This window comes from Triturus cristatus, chromosome 7 (genome assembly GCF_964204655.1).
Source record: "Triturus cristatus chromosome 7, aTriCri1.1, whole genome shotgun sequence".
NCBI classification, from domain to species: Eukaryota; Metazoa; Chordata; class Amphibia; order Caudata; family Salamandridae; genus Triturus; species Triturus cristatus.
This window is the reverse complement of record NC_140590.1, coordinates 1,689,347,595-1,689,363,316: the sequence shown is the minus strand read 5'-3', so window position 1 is coordinate 1,689,363,316 and position 15,722 is coordinate 1,689,347,595. Positions and strand designations below refer to the sequence as shown.

General features: G+C 45.7%; 1 protein-coding gene across 4 annotated transcripts in view; it reads right to left on the bottom strand.

The window, feature by feature from the left end:
- Positions 1–15,722, bottom strand: part of LOC146812759 (tyrosine-protein phosphatase non-receptor type 6-like) — a 370,963-nt gene that overhangs the window by 102,204 nt on the left and 253,037 nt on the right. For all 4 annotated transcript variants that reach the window (XM_085619857.1, XM_085619860.1, XM_085619859.1 and 1 more), the window contains one exon: positions 1,808–1,939. In XM_085619857.1, coding sequence (XP_085475983.1) covers positions 1,808–1,939 — 132 coding nt within the window. The remainder of the gene's footprint in view (positions 1–1,807; positions 1,940–15,722) is intronic.

Below are 15,722 nucleotides of genomic sequence, written 5' to 3'. Positions count from 1 at the left end.
ACAAACTTCTGCAATCTTTCAAAGATATTTAATACAATACATAACCCTTTGGGCCACACATTAATGTGTGGATGTGAGACTTAAGAGCTTGGTTGGGGAAAAAAATAAGCTTGCCGGCGAAGTTTGCTTCTTTACAAACATCTGTAATGCCTGGGAACTTTTTAGGTACAGAAAAGACAGTTTATGTTATAGGCTGGTGGTAGTTTTGATTTGTTTTTCTTGTGCAAACCTAGGGCCAACTGCTGATTGCTGACATGGAAGCGAGACCAGAGTGGCCTGCCTTTGTGTCTGTTGGGTTTTACCCCAGACTACAATCATGTGAGATCAGCCCCATGGAGTATTAATCTCTCACCTAATAATATTGGCTATTTGAGTGTATCCTGCAGCTTCCTCCACAGTGCTTGCATTGAACTGCAGGAGGAACTACTTTAGAACTAGAGCTCCTTCTGTCCATTCCTGCTGGTTTCCTCTGTTGCGTCTCGCTCTATTGTGTGCATGCTGCATGAATTGGCAAATGAATCACAGGCCTATTGGCTTTGCCAAATCCGGTGTAACCAGTAAAACAACCCATAGCACTATTAAGCGTCAGTATATGTCAACCAACAAATCCTTACAGAGCTCTTGTGAAATCCTTTACAGGTGGACACCTCTTTCAGCACATTTAGGTTTGGGTTTGTTTTTGAATGTGAATCCCACACAAAGGTCCAGAATGTCTCTACAGCCCAACCTACAAAATCTGGTTTATTCTCAACTGCACTGTAGCAAAACTCTGCCTCCAAAGCATTTTAGCCGCAAACTCTACCGTAATCTCCTATTCTCCCTCAGATGGTATGGTACAACTTTTATACCATATGCACTCGCATCAATAGTTATGCCCTAGGCCTAGGTAACTGATTAAACATTGCTAAAGCTGTTTCCTGAGTTTATTATATCTTCAAACTACAAAACTCTTTATAACTTCCTCATCATTCCTCTGACCACCTAAACATTACTACTTTAATTATCCAACCATCTCATAATAACAGTCCCATCTGAAAAAAAATCCACAATTTGTTAATTATATTCTGCCATACTGAGAAATAATAACAATGGTTCTCTGCAGTCACTGGTGCCTTTACAATAGCACTCACTAACCCCTACTTGGGTTTTACACACTTGAATGTGCCCACAGGACCAAGACATTCAACAGAATCTTTGCTGAATCAAGACTTCTTGCTCCCCTGACCAGGAAGCCCTCTTGGAACCCATGGACTCCTGGAACCCACTGAGCAACTGGATCATCATTTGCTGGAAAACTGCTGCCAATCTCACCAGGTGAAATGGCATGGGCTAACATCTCAATATAACCAGGGCCTGATAAAACAGGCCTACAGGTGTCATCAGGATGCAGACTCACCTGAGGACAGGCCAAAGATGAAGCCAAAGAAGTGAGCAGCACGGCGCACATACAAAGGTAGAGCATCTCCTTCATGTCCATCAGAGGATGTCCAAGCTACATTCCCCATCACATTGCACTAAATGTGACATCCAGAAGTGGGCACAGAACTCCAGATATCAACTCAGGTACAGCCCACAAACCTCCAGACGACGCCCCAAACTGAAAACAATATTGCAGATGTGGCTTATGTACCGAACACTCCTCTGGAACTGAAACACCCAAGTTGAGGTCTCCAGAAGAGGACACTAGACTCCAGATAATATCTCCAGATCTGGACACAGGATTGTAGATGGTTCTTTCAGCGATGGTTACAATACCTCAGCAAGAGACAGGGTGTACTTTCTTTTGTGAGGCAGGAAGCACACTTACGTCATATAGCAGTGACAGCCGAAGACGTCGGGTCTTGCAGTCCATGGTTGTGTGTTCTTTCACGTTCTCTACAAGATATGGTCCAAACTCTTTAGTACTGTCCAGTTCTGGCCAGTAAGGGACACACTTGTTCTGAGAAAAAGAAAAGAGGTAGTCATTAGGAGAAAGTTGGAGGGCTAGTCAAGTCAAATAGGCTTTATTTCGACATAAAATATCTTAAAAAGCGTACATACATTGGAGATCATTTAGAGCATATACAAGATAAAAAACGTAAAAAACCCTAGATAATCTAAAATTCATCATTTTTCTACATTTGACTAAAAGGAAGGTTATTTAAATTAGCTAAAAAGAATTAAAATCATGATTAAACAATTTGCCTAAGTCTTTTTGACCGTATTCGCCATGCCCAACCTAGATACTTCGAGGTGGCGCATGCAAAGAATGGGCGAGTGTCTGTGAGTAAAATACGTAATGCCACGTTACAATGTCTAGTGCCCAAAGTAAGGCACATCGGTTTTAACCATTTCATTCGGGGGACCTTATAGGCGGGGCACTCAAATAACAAATGGGGGACAGATTCATGACGCTGAGGGCAAAATGGACACCATGGCGCTGTCTAGTGTGGTATTTTCCAGTGGCATGTGAGCTCCATGACCGGGAGGAGACCTGTTCTAAATTTGAAATACAGAGATCTATCCCATGGGGCAGTAACAATGTCCAGGTACAGTTCTCTGATAGGTGCATCTTTGTGCTCCAAGAAATTTCTGGTAGATTTGCAAATTGTTGAGGAAGAATTCCTGTTATTTGCTACCCATGTCCAATAGATTTGTTTTAACATGGATTTGGGCGGGGCTGACTGTTGGTGCCATGCTTCTTCCAGACCCAGATTTATAAGTAGAGCGTTGATGTCCCTTAGCCATTTTATTTTTGCCCAGCCGGGGCAGTTAATTATCTCCCGTAAGCCTTCCGCATAACTTGAGAGCTCTGGCACTCTCCAGATGCGGGCCCATAGTAACAGGGGGCGTAGTTTTGCTTGATCTTCAATCGCCCGGCAACCCATGTCCAATTGCAGGGGTAAAATGGGAACAGAAGGTCCGAGAGACATTAGGCTTCTCTGGAAGGCGTTCTCAGCTAGAGTTAGCACTTTCACATTTGACATCCCCCAGAGCTCCGCTCCGTAAAGTGCTGCACTTGTTCCTCTGGCGGAGTAAATATCCATTACTGCCGCTATCGGTCTTGTGGATGCTGCTCTCTGTTCTTTCAGCAGGGCCCCAGTCACTCTTTTTAAGCTCAACAACATTTTGGTCAGGTGGCAGTCCCATTTCATTGTATCCACCAAGCGAATGCCCAGATAGTCAAACGTTTTAGTTCTTTCAAGGGCAACATGCCCCAGTGTGGGAGGGGGGCCAAGCTTGCGTGGGGGATTCAAAATGAGATACTTAGTTTTGTCTGTATTAATACAAAGGCCTCGCTGCTTACAGAAGGTGTCAAATCCAGAAAGAAGCCGCTGGAGGCCCATCGGGGATTTTGACAAAAGTAAGGTATCATCGGCAAAGAGTAAGGTGGGAATTAAGCGACCTGCCAAACGCGGAGCATCAGCTGGAGTCTGAGTCAGAAAATCCACCACTCCATTTACGTATAAGGAGAACAGGGTTGGAGCAAGTACGCAACCTTGTCGTACACCTCTGTTCACCTCAATTCTTGATGTCTTTTGACCATTTGACCCCCAACGTATTTGAGCGTAGTTATTTTCATGGAATCTCATGATCAAATGGAGCAAGTAGGGTGGCATGCCCAGGTCACACAGCACTTTCCACAAGTTGTTTCTAGGCACCAAATCGAAGGCCGTGCGGAGGTCGATGAAGGCCAGATATAAGGTACCCTTTCCAATTGTGACGACCTTCCAGTGGATCATAAGTAGCCTTAGCGATTGTTCTATCGTTCCTGTCCCGGATCTGAACCCAGCCTGAAAATCCGAGAGTATCTTATTCTCGTCAGCCCACTGCTGGATCCTAGATAAGAGGACCTTGCCCGCCACTTTTTGGGAACAGTCTATTAAGCTAATCGGTCTGTAATTAGCTGGGTCATCTCTTGAACCTTTCTTGTGCAGGGGAACCACCTCAGCTGCCATCCAAGAAGCAGGGAGGGGGGCGCCTGCCATGACTGCGTTCAATAGCGAGGCAATCATCATAGCCCATTCGCTTATGTCCATTCGGATAAGATCGCCAGGTAAGCCATCGGGTCCAGCTGCCTTGCGAGGAACCAGGGATTTTATGGCAATTTCAGCCTCTTTCCTGGAAAATAGACTCTCCTCATAATTGCCGGCACCTTGAAGAATCTGAGGTAAGGGGAAGACCATCGCTTCTGTAGCAGGTGCAGTATACAGCTTCGTAAAGTGTGAGTGCCACTGGTCCTCGGTTATATTGCATGTAATAACAGTGTCCAGGGGTCTATGTTTTTTTCGTAACAGGTCCCAGAAACCTTTCGCATTTTTTTCTATGCTTGCTGCGCGAAGCTCCTGCCAGAAGTTGTCTTCCCAGTCTCTCCTGGCTAAATTAATAATAGATTTGTAGGACTTACGTTTAGCAGCTATTGCTAGGGCATCACCAGACTTTACTGCCATGATTAGAGCTCTTTTTCCAGCACGGCACGCCTGTGAGTACCAGCCAAATTTGCCCTGTCGCTTAACCTGGTTTTTGTTTGCCTTGAGATTTGGTTTGACCAGGAACAGGTCCCCTATCGCTGTCGAAACCTCACTGAACATGGCTGCTATCTTATGCGGGCTAGGAGATTGATTTTCCAGGATTTCAGAGGCTGCGGCAATGACGGCTCTGATGCAAGATAGTTTTTCTTCATCAATTGCCACCTTGTCCCATTTTAAGCGTCTGAGGCAATTGGAAGGGACCACCCCCCCCAATGACCTCTGTACGAGTGCCGCAGGAGCTCCATTTAATGAGCCACTGGACCTCCACCAATATGTTAGGGATAATGACAGTGCATTGTGATCACTTTCCAGGGAGGGCAAGACTACCATATCCTCCAAGTGTGCCCACAAGGAAAAGTTTAAGAGGATATAATCTATCCTAGATGAGTGGCCCACCCTATTGTACGTGTGTGCACCCGCCGGGTCTGACCGTGTTCTCCCGTTTGCTGCTCTTAAACCGAACTCGAGTGTGAGGGAATTCAGTTGGACAATTCTAGGAGTCCACCTTTGGACGATTGGAAGATCGAGGGGTGGAACGCCTCTCCTCGAGTCTTCGTCGAACAGGTCCAAGGATTCGTCGGCCATCAAAGGCTCGAAAGTACAGTTAAAATCCCCCATCACCAAAATTAATGAGTTGCCACGACACTCCCCCAAGGCTGCCTCTAGAGCCAGGAGGGTTGGTGACGAGGCCCTCCCAGAAGCCCCTCGTGTGTAAATGTTAAAAATCTCCAACTGCTCAACCATATTTGGGCATGTTACGGTGAGCCGCATCAAATCTGGTGATTTTTGGGGATGGTGATACACTCGCCAACCTAATGATATATCGACCCAGACTAACAGACCACCAAATGGGCGCCCTCTTCCTGATGCTGGAATACCTGCCGGGACAGAGAAGGAAGCATATCCTACTCTATGCCTTGGTTCCACGCACCACGTTTCTTGAAAGGCGCAGACGGCGTGAGTTTCTATAAGCGCCACCCAATCCGGGGCGTCCAACTTGTTATTCAGGCCTGCCACATTCCAACTGATAGCCTTCAGGATAGGACGAATCAGTGGCCCTGCACATCCAGCAACCCTGCTTGGGGACCCCGTGTTTCCTACTCCATCCATGGGCTCAGTAGACTCAAATCTACTATCGGAAGGGGAGGAGATGGTGGTGAAGGATGTTGGCTGGAGCGTGAGGGGGGTTATTAATAACAAGGGGACACTCACTGCTTTATGCAACCCCTTTGCCTTGGGTGGAGGGGCTTTTAGTGCAACTTGATTATCGAGTCACCAACCCCATCCATGGGGTGGAGCCGCTTGGGTCGGCGTCCTTGCCCTTACTCTGGCGTCCAAGGTTGGGTAGTGGGGATACCATGCACCTCTGCCCTCATCCGGCAAAGGCTTCTCAAACCCGGATGACGGGGGGGGGACGATAGAAATACCCCAAGTCCCTGGTTTGTATGTTACAAAAATTGTGTGGCGACTGCTGGCTGCAGATCATACCTGCTGCTCTGGGATCACTAAAGTTAATTAGTATGCAGTCCCCGGTTAAGTCCTTGCGTCTATTTCCAATCCAACCCACACGGCGGACATGGGCTAACCTACCATCAATATGCCCTGGAAGAGGTCTGTTTAATCTGAGCCAGGACAGGGTCTTGTGTTTGAGATCAGAGTACAACTCACGAGAACCCTCTTCAAGCTCCGGGACCCCCGTGAGGATTACCACATACGGTTGGCACCCAGGGGGAAGGCTAACATTGGGGGTGCTAATTTTTGGTCTGCCCGGTGGTAATTTGGCTAGGGGTTTAGCTAGAGGTTTAAGCACAACCTGACTGCCAGAGATGGGATTAGGTGCAATTATATTTCCTTCTGGCGCGGTTGGCGTATTTTCAGCTACCTTGGGGGTTGTCGCTATGACCTCTGGATTGGGTGCAAAGTTAACTTTAACTTTAGAGGTCATCGCTGCTTGATTATTTAATTTTTTCCTTGGGGGGCCCAGTTTAGGTATAGGTTGAGAAGTTTGTGGAGCAGGACTGATACCTGTATTAGGTTGCAGTGACTGTAGGGCCTTCCCAGGTACGGGAACTGTATGACAAGATGTTGGCTCCGAGGGTGCCAACGTTACTGGTGTTACTGTACCACACCTTGGCCCTCCGTTATCTTCTCCCTGCCTCTTGGAGTGGAATTTGACCAGTGATTTCACAGCATAGAAGTTATCCAACATTGATTGCTCAAGGGTGGCTAATTTCCGTGTGAGACAATCAATCTTGTCTGCAAGGGGCATCACCACAGACCTAAGTAGGCCCTCAACGTCTAAAGATCGGAGGACAGTGTCAGTGTGCGCTGCCTGTGGAACTGGGGTGGTGCCAGGAGACACTGGCGGGACAGGTGTGCCTAACGGACAAAACAGGCCCCTGGATAATAAAGCTCTAGTATGAGCATTAGTTGCTTTAGGGATACCCCCTTTGGTCGCATTATGCCTACTTAATTTACTGCGTGGTTTCAGAGAACCCCCCCTATATGGGCTAACAGGGCGCTTTCTTTTCCTGGGTACTGCAGAACCTGAGAGTGGTTTCCCAGATGGAACAGTCGCGAAAGCCGCTGCTAAAGAGGTACCAACTTCGGGAGGTGCAGCTGTAAGGGGGAGGTGTAAAGCCTTGTTAGATGTAGCAAGAGGGCTTTGGGCGTAGTTGATCTCAGGTTCAGGGTCATCGTAATGGGTCCCCAGCAAGGGATTACATGAGTCGGGTAGGTTAGAATGTGTTGGGTCGTGGGCAATGTCTGGTACAATGGTCATTACCGTTTCAGAGCTTACCCTAATCCGACTCTCCCTCTCGATAGTGGCCGGTGAGTCGACTACTACAAGTGATGTGGGTGGTGCATTAACTGGGCTAGGGGCTAGGGCGAGGGTGCCCAAAGAAGAGCGCTTGTGTGTCAGGCCCATAGAGTCCCGGGATAGTCTTCGTTCCGCTAAAACTATCTCTTTTTCTACAATGGAGACTGCCCGGGAAATAAATTGGTCCATTGTGCCTATGACTGTATTTCCCACAGCATTCCTAGATTTACTAGCTCTAGTTCTAGTACCTGTAGCCATACTCCCGTCTTGCTTGTACCCACTTAGCAGGGTCAAGAGATGTGGCCCGGCCCGGCCTCTTCTGGCCAAAGATGGCCAAAGATGGTCCCGCCCTTGTCCCGGGCTTCTCCCGGCGCTGCCCGCGTCGCGGGGGGGAGGGTCCGTTATGTAGCGCCTCCGGGCGCGCTGGGAGCGTGTTTCCTGCTTCCGTTAGCAGGGGATCCTGGGTAATGTAGTTTTCGTCGGGTGCTCCCCCCACACAGCGGTCGCGGCGGAAGGCAGGCGACGGCGGGAGGGAGACACCACAGCCAGCGAGGAGTCCGAAGCGCAAAGGGACCCAAGTCCACTCAGGTGCGTGACAGGTTTTTGACTCGGCGTCAGTTTTGTAGCGCCTTCAGGCACTTCCGGGGTGCCAAGGATCATGGGAGATGTAGTTTTCCTAAGCGTCTCCCCCCACACAGCGGTCGCGTTTGTCCTGCGACGGCGGGAGGGAGATTCAGGCGTCAACAGGGAAGGCTGCCCCAGGGATCAGGATGCAACAGCACTCAGAAAATGTTCCCACGTAGTAGCACCGGGCCCCCAGTATAGGGAGACTCACGTTGCTTCTGTGGCTCTCGTAGCCCCCTGCCCCCTACCCCTTTGGGACACTCACGCTGCCGAAACACTCACGTGGGTCCAGACGGGGTCAGGTGGGGTCCGGGCAGCCTTTCCACTGCCCTCGCGGCTTTCCCCCCGGCTTTCCTCCGCTCCGCCGCCGCCACCGCTCCTCCGCTCTCGCAGCGACACCCTCTTGGTTGCGGGGGGGACCGGGAGCCGATAGTAACAGCAACAGCGGCAGTAGCGGTTGGGGTAGCGGGATACACCGCGCAGGCACAGGTACAGCGGATACCAGCGACGAAGAGTGGATGCAGCAAAGCCGCGGTGCACGGGCCGCAGGTGAGCTGAGCTGCTGAACCTCTGCGGTGGAGGGCTAGAAATTAAGTGAGGAAGATTGAGAGTGTGTGTGTGTGTGTGTGAGTGAGAGGGAGAGAGAGAGGCAGACAAGAGTGAGGAAGTAGGCGATCAGAAGAGGCATAAATAAAAAGAGATAAGTGTGAAATAAAGAAAAAAGGAAAGTAGGTAAGAGAAAAATAGAAAAACAAGCCAAAAGTGGAGAAAGAAGGAATGCAAGAAAATAATGAAAACGTTTTAAAAAGCACAAATGAAAGAAGAAAAAAGAGGAATAGACAACTCGGAAACAGCTGGGTGATGCCTCCAGAGAGTGGCCTGCTGCCATGAATGTGGGCAGAAAGAATGTCATTCGACCTAAGGTGTCAGGTTCGTGGCACTGGGGTGGGTGTGAAAAAGTGTGACAACAAAAAGTACAATAACAAATTACTTATGGGAGTACAGTAAGAGGTGCTGCCCTCAATTGAAATATTTATTTACGCTGCCTGGTGCTTGCATCCTGCATTCTATCCTTAGTGGGTGGAGTGTTCTAATAGCATTGTAGCCCTTCTGCCTTGGGCTGCATGGAGGATAAAGACCTTCTCCCTCGTCATAGGCCCTAGTCTGCGATTGAGCCTATAACTCAGGAAGAGGGCCTTTAAGAACCGTTGCAGCATTGGAGGTGCGGAAACAGCACTGAAAGGTCTTTTGCCTTACTAAGTATGGAGCCCGTTTCCTGCATTTGCCAATATGGCTTGTATGATGTTGGAAGAGGGCGGTTGGGTTTCTGGCTGAATTAACTGTGTTTGGGCCTAGCACGGTTGGGCAGGCGAAAGTGAGGAGATAGCTTGTGTTAGAGCTAAAAGAAATCAGTGATGCTGGAACAATTTTCAGAGTGGGGGTGCTGCCATCAATGTTACATAACTGAAGTCATGGTCCGATCCAAGCCTCACACCTTGATTAATTTATTTGAGAGTTTTAAATAGCGCTTGCTAGACCCAAAGGTATCAGAGCGATACAGTGCATCTGGGTCAGAGCGCTTTACAATAGTAAATGTTCACAACATGGATAACAAGTATAGTAGACATTCATTATAGCGGTAGGTAGGTACACGAGGAGACTCATGAGAGTCATAGTTGAACATACAGCATCAAGTGGTTACAAAGTCACACAAGTATAACACAAGGACGCATTGAGGAATGGCATCGGGACAGAACAGGAGACTGAAAGATTCATGTGTCCGTCCTGAAGGAACCGGTCAAAGAGGGAAGCGTAGAAAGCCTTTTGCACGTGTTGAAGTAGTTGTTGAGGAGTAGAAATTTGAGATCTCATGGACATTGCCAGTTAAGGTATAGCAAATGAGCCACACCCGTCCAGCTGTAGAGTGGAATTGGTGTGGTATGTAGCCAGTGCTGCGTTTTGAAGAAATCTATTACTTTTACAGACAGCACATTTTATATTTAAATGCTGTCATAATTCGTACAAATGTGCAGTTTTACTGATAATACCATAGTGCGCACACAATAATGTGAGAAAATTGGGTTTCAACAAATATGTTTAATTTGTATATTACTAAGCGTCTTGATTTGTTTTAATTGTATTAAAATCTGTGATTTCATCACACTTCAGAATTCCAAAAATTTGAGAATTTCTTTTGTGCTTTTGAAACTGCTGATATATTTAGAAATATTTTTACAGTTTATTTGCAGGTATTTCCATCCTACACTCTTTCTTTTCACACTGCCTGTACCCAGCAAGATTATCAAATAGTTCACCTTAGAAAACGCTCTAACTTAACTTTGAAGTTAGGAAGAAAAGTAAACACCAATCTCCATGTTAAAAGAATAAGCAGCAATCTGTCAGAAGACATAGCCTGATGTTTGATCTCTGTCTTTGAACACACCACCAATGGGTTGAGATAAAAACAGAAGTTAAAATCTTCTCTATTGTTCATTCACTTTTAGAACTCCCACATGCTTATTTTGGGGATGCTGCAGCACCCCCAGTAACCCTACTTCCAGCAGCTATAATGGTAATGTCAATCAAAGGTGCGCTCTAATGTTGTTCAGGGGTAGTTAGTCCAGCGCGTGAACCGTCCTGTCCCAAGGTTCTGAACGCTGGGACCATGCACGGCGGGGAATCCATGACAGGAAGCCGGAAGGAAGGTTCTCCTTACAGGGTAGTCCTTGGCCAGTTTTCTTGGAAAAATGTGCTTCCATCTTAGCTCAAACCTTATAAGGTGAGTCGAGTCATCTGGACCAAGGGTTCAGTTTGCTTTTTCCGAATCATCTCAGCCACTCCTTTACTAGAACGCAGCAGGCGCCCAGTCTCGTGTACTTTGAGGTAAATAGCCAGGCACTTCTAGCTGGGCATTATTAAAGAAGCGCTCTCAAACAGAGGCTGTTACATCCGGTCAGCTGGCTGGACATGTGCAGTCCTTTTGGTTTCGGCGCCTCAGCCAAAATACTATTTACCATACCAAGCTCGTTTGTTGCGCTTTGGTGCCCTCTTGTGGCCATTTGTAGCGATGGCACAAGTCTACGTCATATCGTGAGCCTGTTTGATTATTTACCACAGTTGATAAATGGAGGGAAAACAACACATACCCTATTCTCAGATCGGTTTTTATTTCCGCGCGAGGTCTGTTAACATGATTTTACATTAAAGGGCTATGGGTCTGCTTTGGAGCTTAGCGGACAGGGTACTTTGCCCCATATGCGCGGGGTAGGTACCTGTCCGTCAAACCCTCAGGTCACATGCCTTATTTATTAATAGTCGGGAGAGCATCTTAATTCCGTCGGCTGTGCTCCCGGGGGCTCCACCGTCAGACACCCTGATGGGCGACAGAAGGAATTTAAGGGGGTGTGAGAGTCACTGGTTTGTTGTTTTTCAATAACAAACTCCAGCTTTGGCAGTTGGTTTCTGAAAAATAAAAAACAGTTTGGTGCGTGCCCAACTGAAAGACAGCTGCCGAGCACCGAGATGGCATTGGCTTTAGAAGAAATACCATGGCAGCGGATCCTCTGGGAGCACAGATCTCACCGATGGGCTAGTGGGATCTCTAAACATAGCAGGCGGCAGTCGATCTGTGCGGCAGACGTAATGTCCTCCACAACCCTGATGGACGACAGGCTACCTGTCAATCTTTGAATCAGGCTCCAGATCAGGCAGGGGCGGCTCTAGGCTCATGGTGGCCCTGTGCAGGGAGCGTAGGTAGGGGGCCCCGGAAGAGGGGGCCGCCAAATCCCTGCCAGGGGCCACCACGAATATGTATTGTATCCGATTCCTCGTGGCGGCCCCTGGGGTTTGACGGCCCTGTGCAGGTGCACAGCTTGCACATGGCTAAGGCCGTCCCTGGATCAGGGTGCTCAGCATAGGTCCAGAAGGGTCAGAACCATGCCAGGCTCTCGAGTGCACTATGGACATACCTTCCATTTAGGTTTCTAGTATGTGGTTGTATGACGGAACCACGCATTCCATTACCACATGTGCCTTTACAACGCATCTGTTTCAAGGCATATACCTTTACCACCCAAAGTTCTACCACACATATGCCTTTACCACACTTGCCTTTACAACCAAAAAGTAAATATTTTGCAGGTAAGTATAAAGCCTTTATATGTGTATATACACACATACATATATGTGTGTGTGTGTGTGTGTAGATATATATATATATATATATATACACACTCACTTTTGCACGTAAATTTGATGGAGCGAGAAAAGTACGACAAAGCACGGCTTCTCAAGAACTAGAAATTCGTGACACCTCAGAATCTAACGTGAGCACTGATGCAGAACAGTCAGGAGAAGATGCTGGCGAAACCCCCATGCCTTCTACCACACAAAGCCGTTTTTTAGAGGAGTTCCACCTGATGCGAAATTCGCGACAAAGAGGGGGACGCAGCAGATTCCAAACGACAAGGAGAAGAAATGCGGCCGGAAACCAAGACGGGGTGGCCGCACAAAGTCAAAACCTAGGTCGAGGGATCGCATGGCAAACTCGCAGCAGAAGGGGGTCCAAAAAGTAGGAACGATGGATGATCTAACCATTGTTAATCTGACTGCAAAAACACTCGCGGAAAACCAACAAGAAATACTCAAAAAAGGACTAACTTTCTGCCCAGCGAAAAGATGTGAATATACACAGACTCGGATTGATTTATACCTTTTCTCCAGAAAGCTAAAATTGAAAAGATTCTTCAAATTGAAAGGTGCACAGGATAACATCAGTGAAGTATCCAATCAGATCTCTACACCCGAACTATCAACAGCACTGACAGGGCAAGACCTGGACACACTACGTATCCTATCCAGTCAGCAGTTAACTGAATTTGACTCTGCCCATGATGTCTCCTGCATCCAAAGCTTTGGCATTGAACAACGTGCTCCAAGAACTAATTTCAAGCAAATATCAACTTTTGTCCCAATGTCTACTTATGACACTATAGACATTTTGATGAATCTGTCAAGAAAGACCTTATGAAAATGAGACTCACAGAAAATAAGAACTTACACAGCAATCTGACATGGAGTCAAAGAACTGCTCTCTCACAATTAATGGATGATCCAGACCTAATCTGTAAACCTTCAGATAAGGGAGGAAATGTGGTGCTAATGACTAGACAATTTTATGTGGAGGAAGCTATGAGATTACTCTCAGATAGGACATGTTACCGCCCAATTACTAAAGTGTAATATATAGAAAGCATTGATGAATACCACATGCTGATCTAAAAGTGGCTAGATCGCCATATGCTTAACTATGATGAATTTAAGTATTTAACATGCCAATACCCTATCACAGCTACCTTCTATCATTTGCCTAAATTGCATAAAAACCCAGTGAGACCACCAGGTCGTCCAATTGTATCTTCCATAGGATCATTGACAGAGCATATGTCACAATATATTGATTTTTTCTTGAGGGAATTTGTCCAGACACTATCATCTTACATTAAAGATACGACACACTTTATCAGGAACATCACTGATACACCATGGGAACCTGAGATGCTTATGATCGTCCTTGACATCACAAGCCTTTATACCAACATAAAACATGAACATGGTATTCATGCAGTGCAATACTTCTTGAAAGAGAGATCTCTTCAATTCTCCGAACATAACACCATGTTGATTGAATTTATCATGTTTTGCCTTAATAACAATATCTTCTTATTCGATAGACAACACTATCGACAAACCCAAGGCACAGCGATGGGCACCTGCTTCGCCCCCAGTTACGCGAATTTATTCGTGGGCTGGTGGGAGAGGCAGGTGGCCTGGGCTGATACATATAATCATTGGACCAAAAATATCATTCTATGGTATAGATATATAGATGACTTATTTATCCTATGGAAAGGTCCTAAAAGTGAGGCTGAAGAGTATATTGCAGCATTAAACAATAATACCCTGAATCTCCATCTAAGTGGCCAGCTTAGTACGGAAGAAGTACCCTTTTTAGATCTTAAGGTCTTCGTCCAGGAAGGGAGAATATGTACTACTCTCTTTAGAAAGGAGACCGCAGGGAATTCAATACTGGAAGCACACAGTAGTCATCAGAAATCATTAAAAAATAGCATTCCTTACGGAGAACTATTGCGCCTAAAAAGGAATTGTTCCCGTGAAGTTGACTTCCAGCATGAAGCATCTGCTGCTATTGAAAGGTTTAGATCACGAGGTTATTGCCCCCATTTACTATTCAAAACCTTAAGTAAGGTCAACAGAATTCCCCGGCAATCCTTATTGGATATCCATCATAAAAGGGATATGCCAAAACAAGATACGGTTAGGTTTATCACAACCATTTCCAATGAGACCAATACTTTAAGAAAGATTTTATGTCGAAACTGGCACATCCTAAAATCAGATGCAATCATCGGTGAGTCCTTACCAGCTTATCCACAAATAACATTCAGGCGAAGCAGGTCTCTAAAAGATAAAATGGTCAAGAGTCATTATGAACCCACACCGTTCATCCAACGTATCAGCAATGTTACTGGCTTTTTTCCCTGCTCAAAATGCAAGGCGTGTAGGCACAGTAAAAAAGTGTTAGCATACAATGTTCCTTGTATGAAAAAACCCAGATTGATCAACAAATTCTTAACTTGCAACACACCCTTCTGTGTATATTGCCTTACATGTCCCTGCCCCAAGCAATACATTGGTAGCACGATTCACCCCACAAAAAAACGCATCCTAGAACATGCACAAGCAATTGAAAAACAAGATCCTTCATATCCCGTGGCTAGACATTTCGCTCAATATCACAATAGTGATAGAAATTTACTAGCATTTTTTTGTCTGGACCACGTTGTACCCAGTGACCGTATATGTAACCGGGAATTGAAATTGAGAAGATTAGAATCCCGCTTCATTATTGACCTCCAAACTACCACTCCGTATGGTCTTAACACAGAGGAAGAATTGGCATGTGATCTAGGATAGCTTATAGATCTTTTAATAATGGGGACTCAGAAAATTTCAGAAACTTTTATTGACCATGTTAGACTGTAACTAATGCCCATACAGGGCTCAATTATGTTTTGTTATGACTTCATTTGAACTGCCTTAGAACAATATGGATTTTCTTGAAAAAACGCCATTAGCGTATTAGAAAAGATCGTATCTGCCATGAATATACTCTGTCTGTTTATACTTATATTGATGAACTAAATATAAAATGAAAATATGATTTAGCCTAAGCAACATGAAATTCAAATGTGATTATGTGGTAAAATCATTGTTTTTTTGTAATTTTACACGGACTGAATAAGACTGATTAGTCTTTCTTCCATTTCCTTTCTTCCATGACTATTGAACCGGAACTAGAGCTAGTGACCCGGATATTTAATCAGCCCAACTTAACTGCACTTTGTACATACAAGTCGAAAAAGGCGCGAACGCCGAAACGCGTCCTGCTGATCTCGGATATGAAATAAAAAATATCACCTAGAAACCTTGCTGTGTGCGGTCCTCTTCATTCGTCGAGTGAAGATTTAGAGCAGAATATATATATATATATATATATATATATATATATATATATATATATATATATATATATATATATATATATATATATATATATATATATATATATATATATATATATATATATATATATATATATATGTTGGAAAACGAGGTAGCATCTGTGAAGCCTGCACAAATAACATGACTACATTTGTCCTTCACTGGGAACCAAACACTCAATT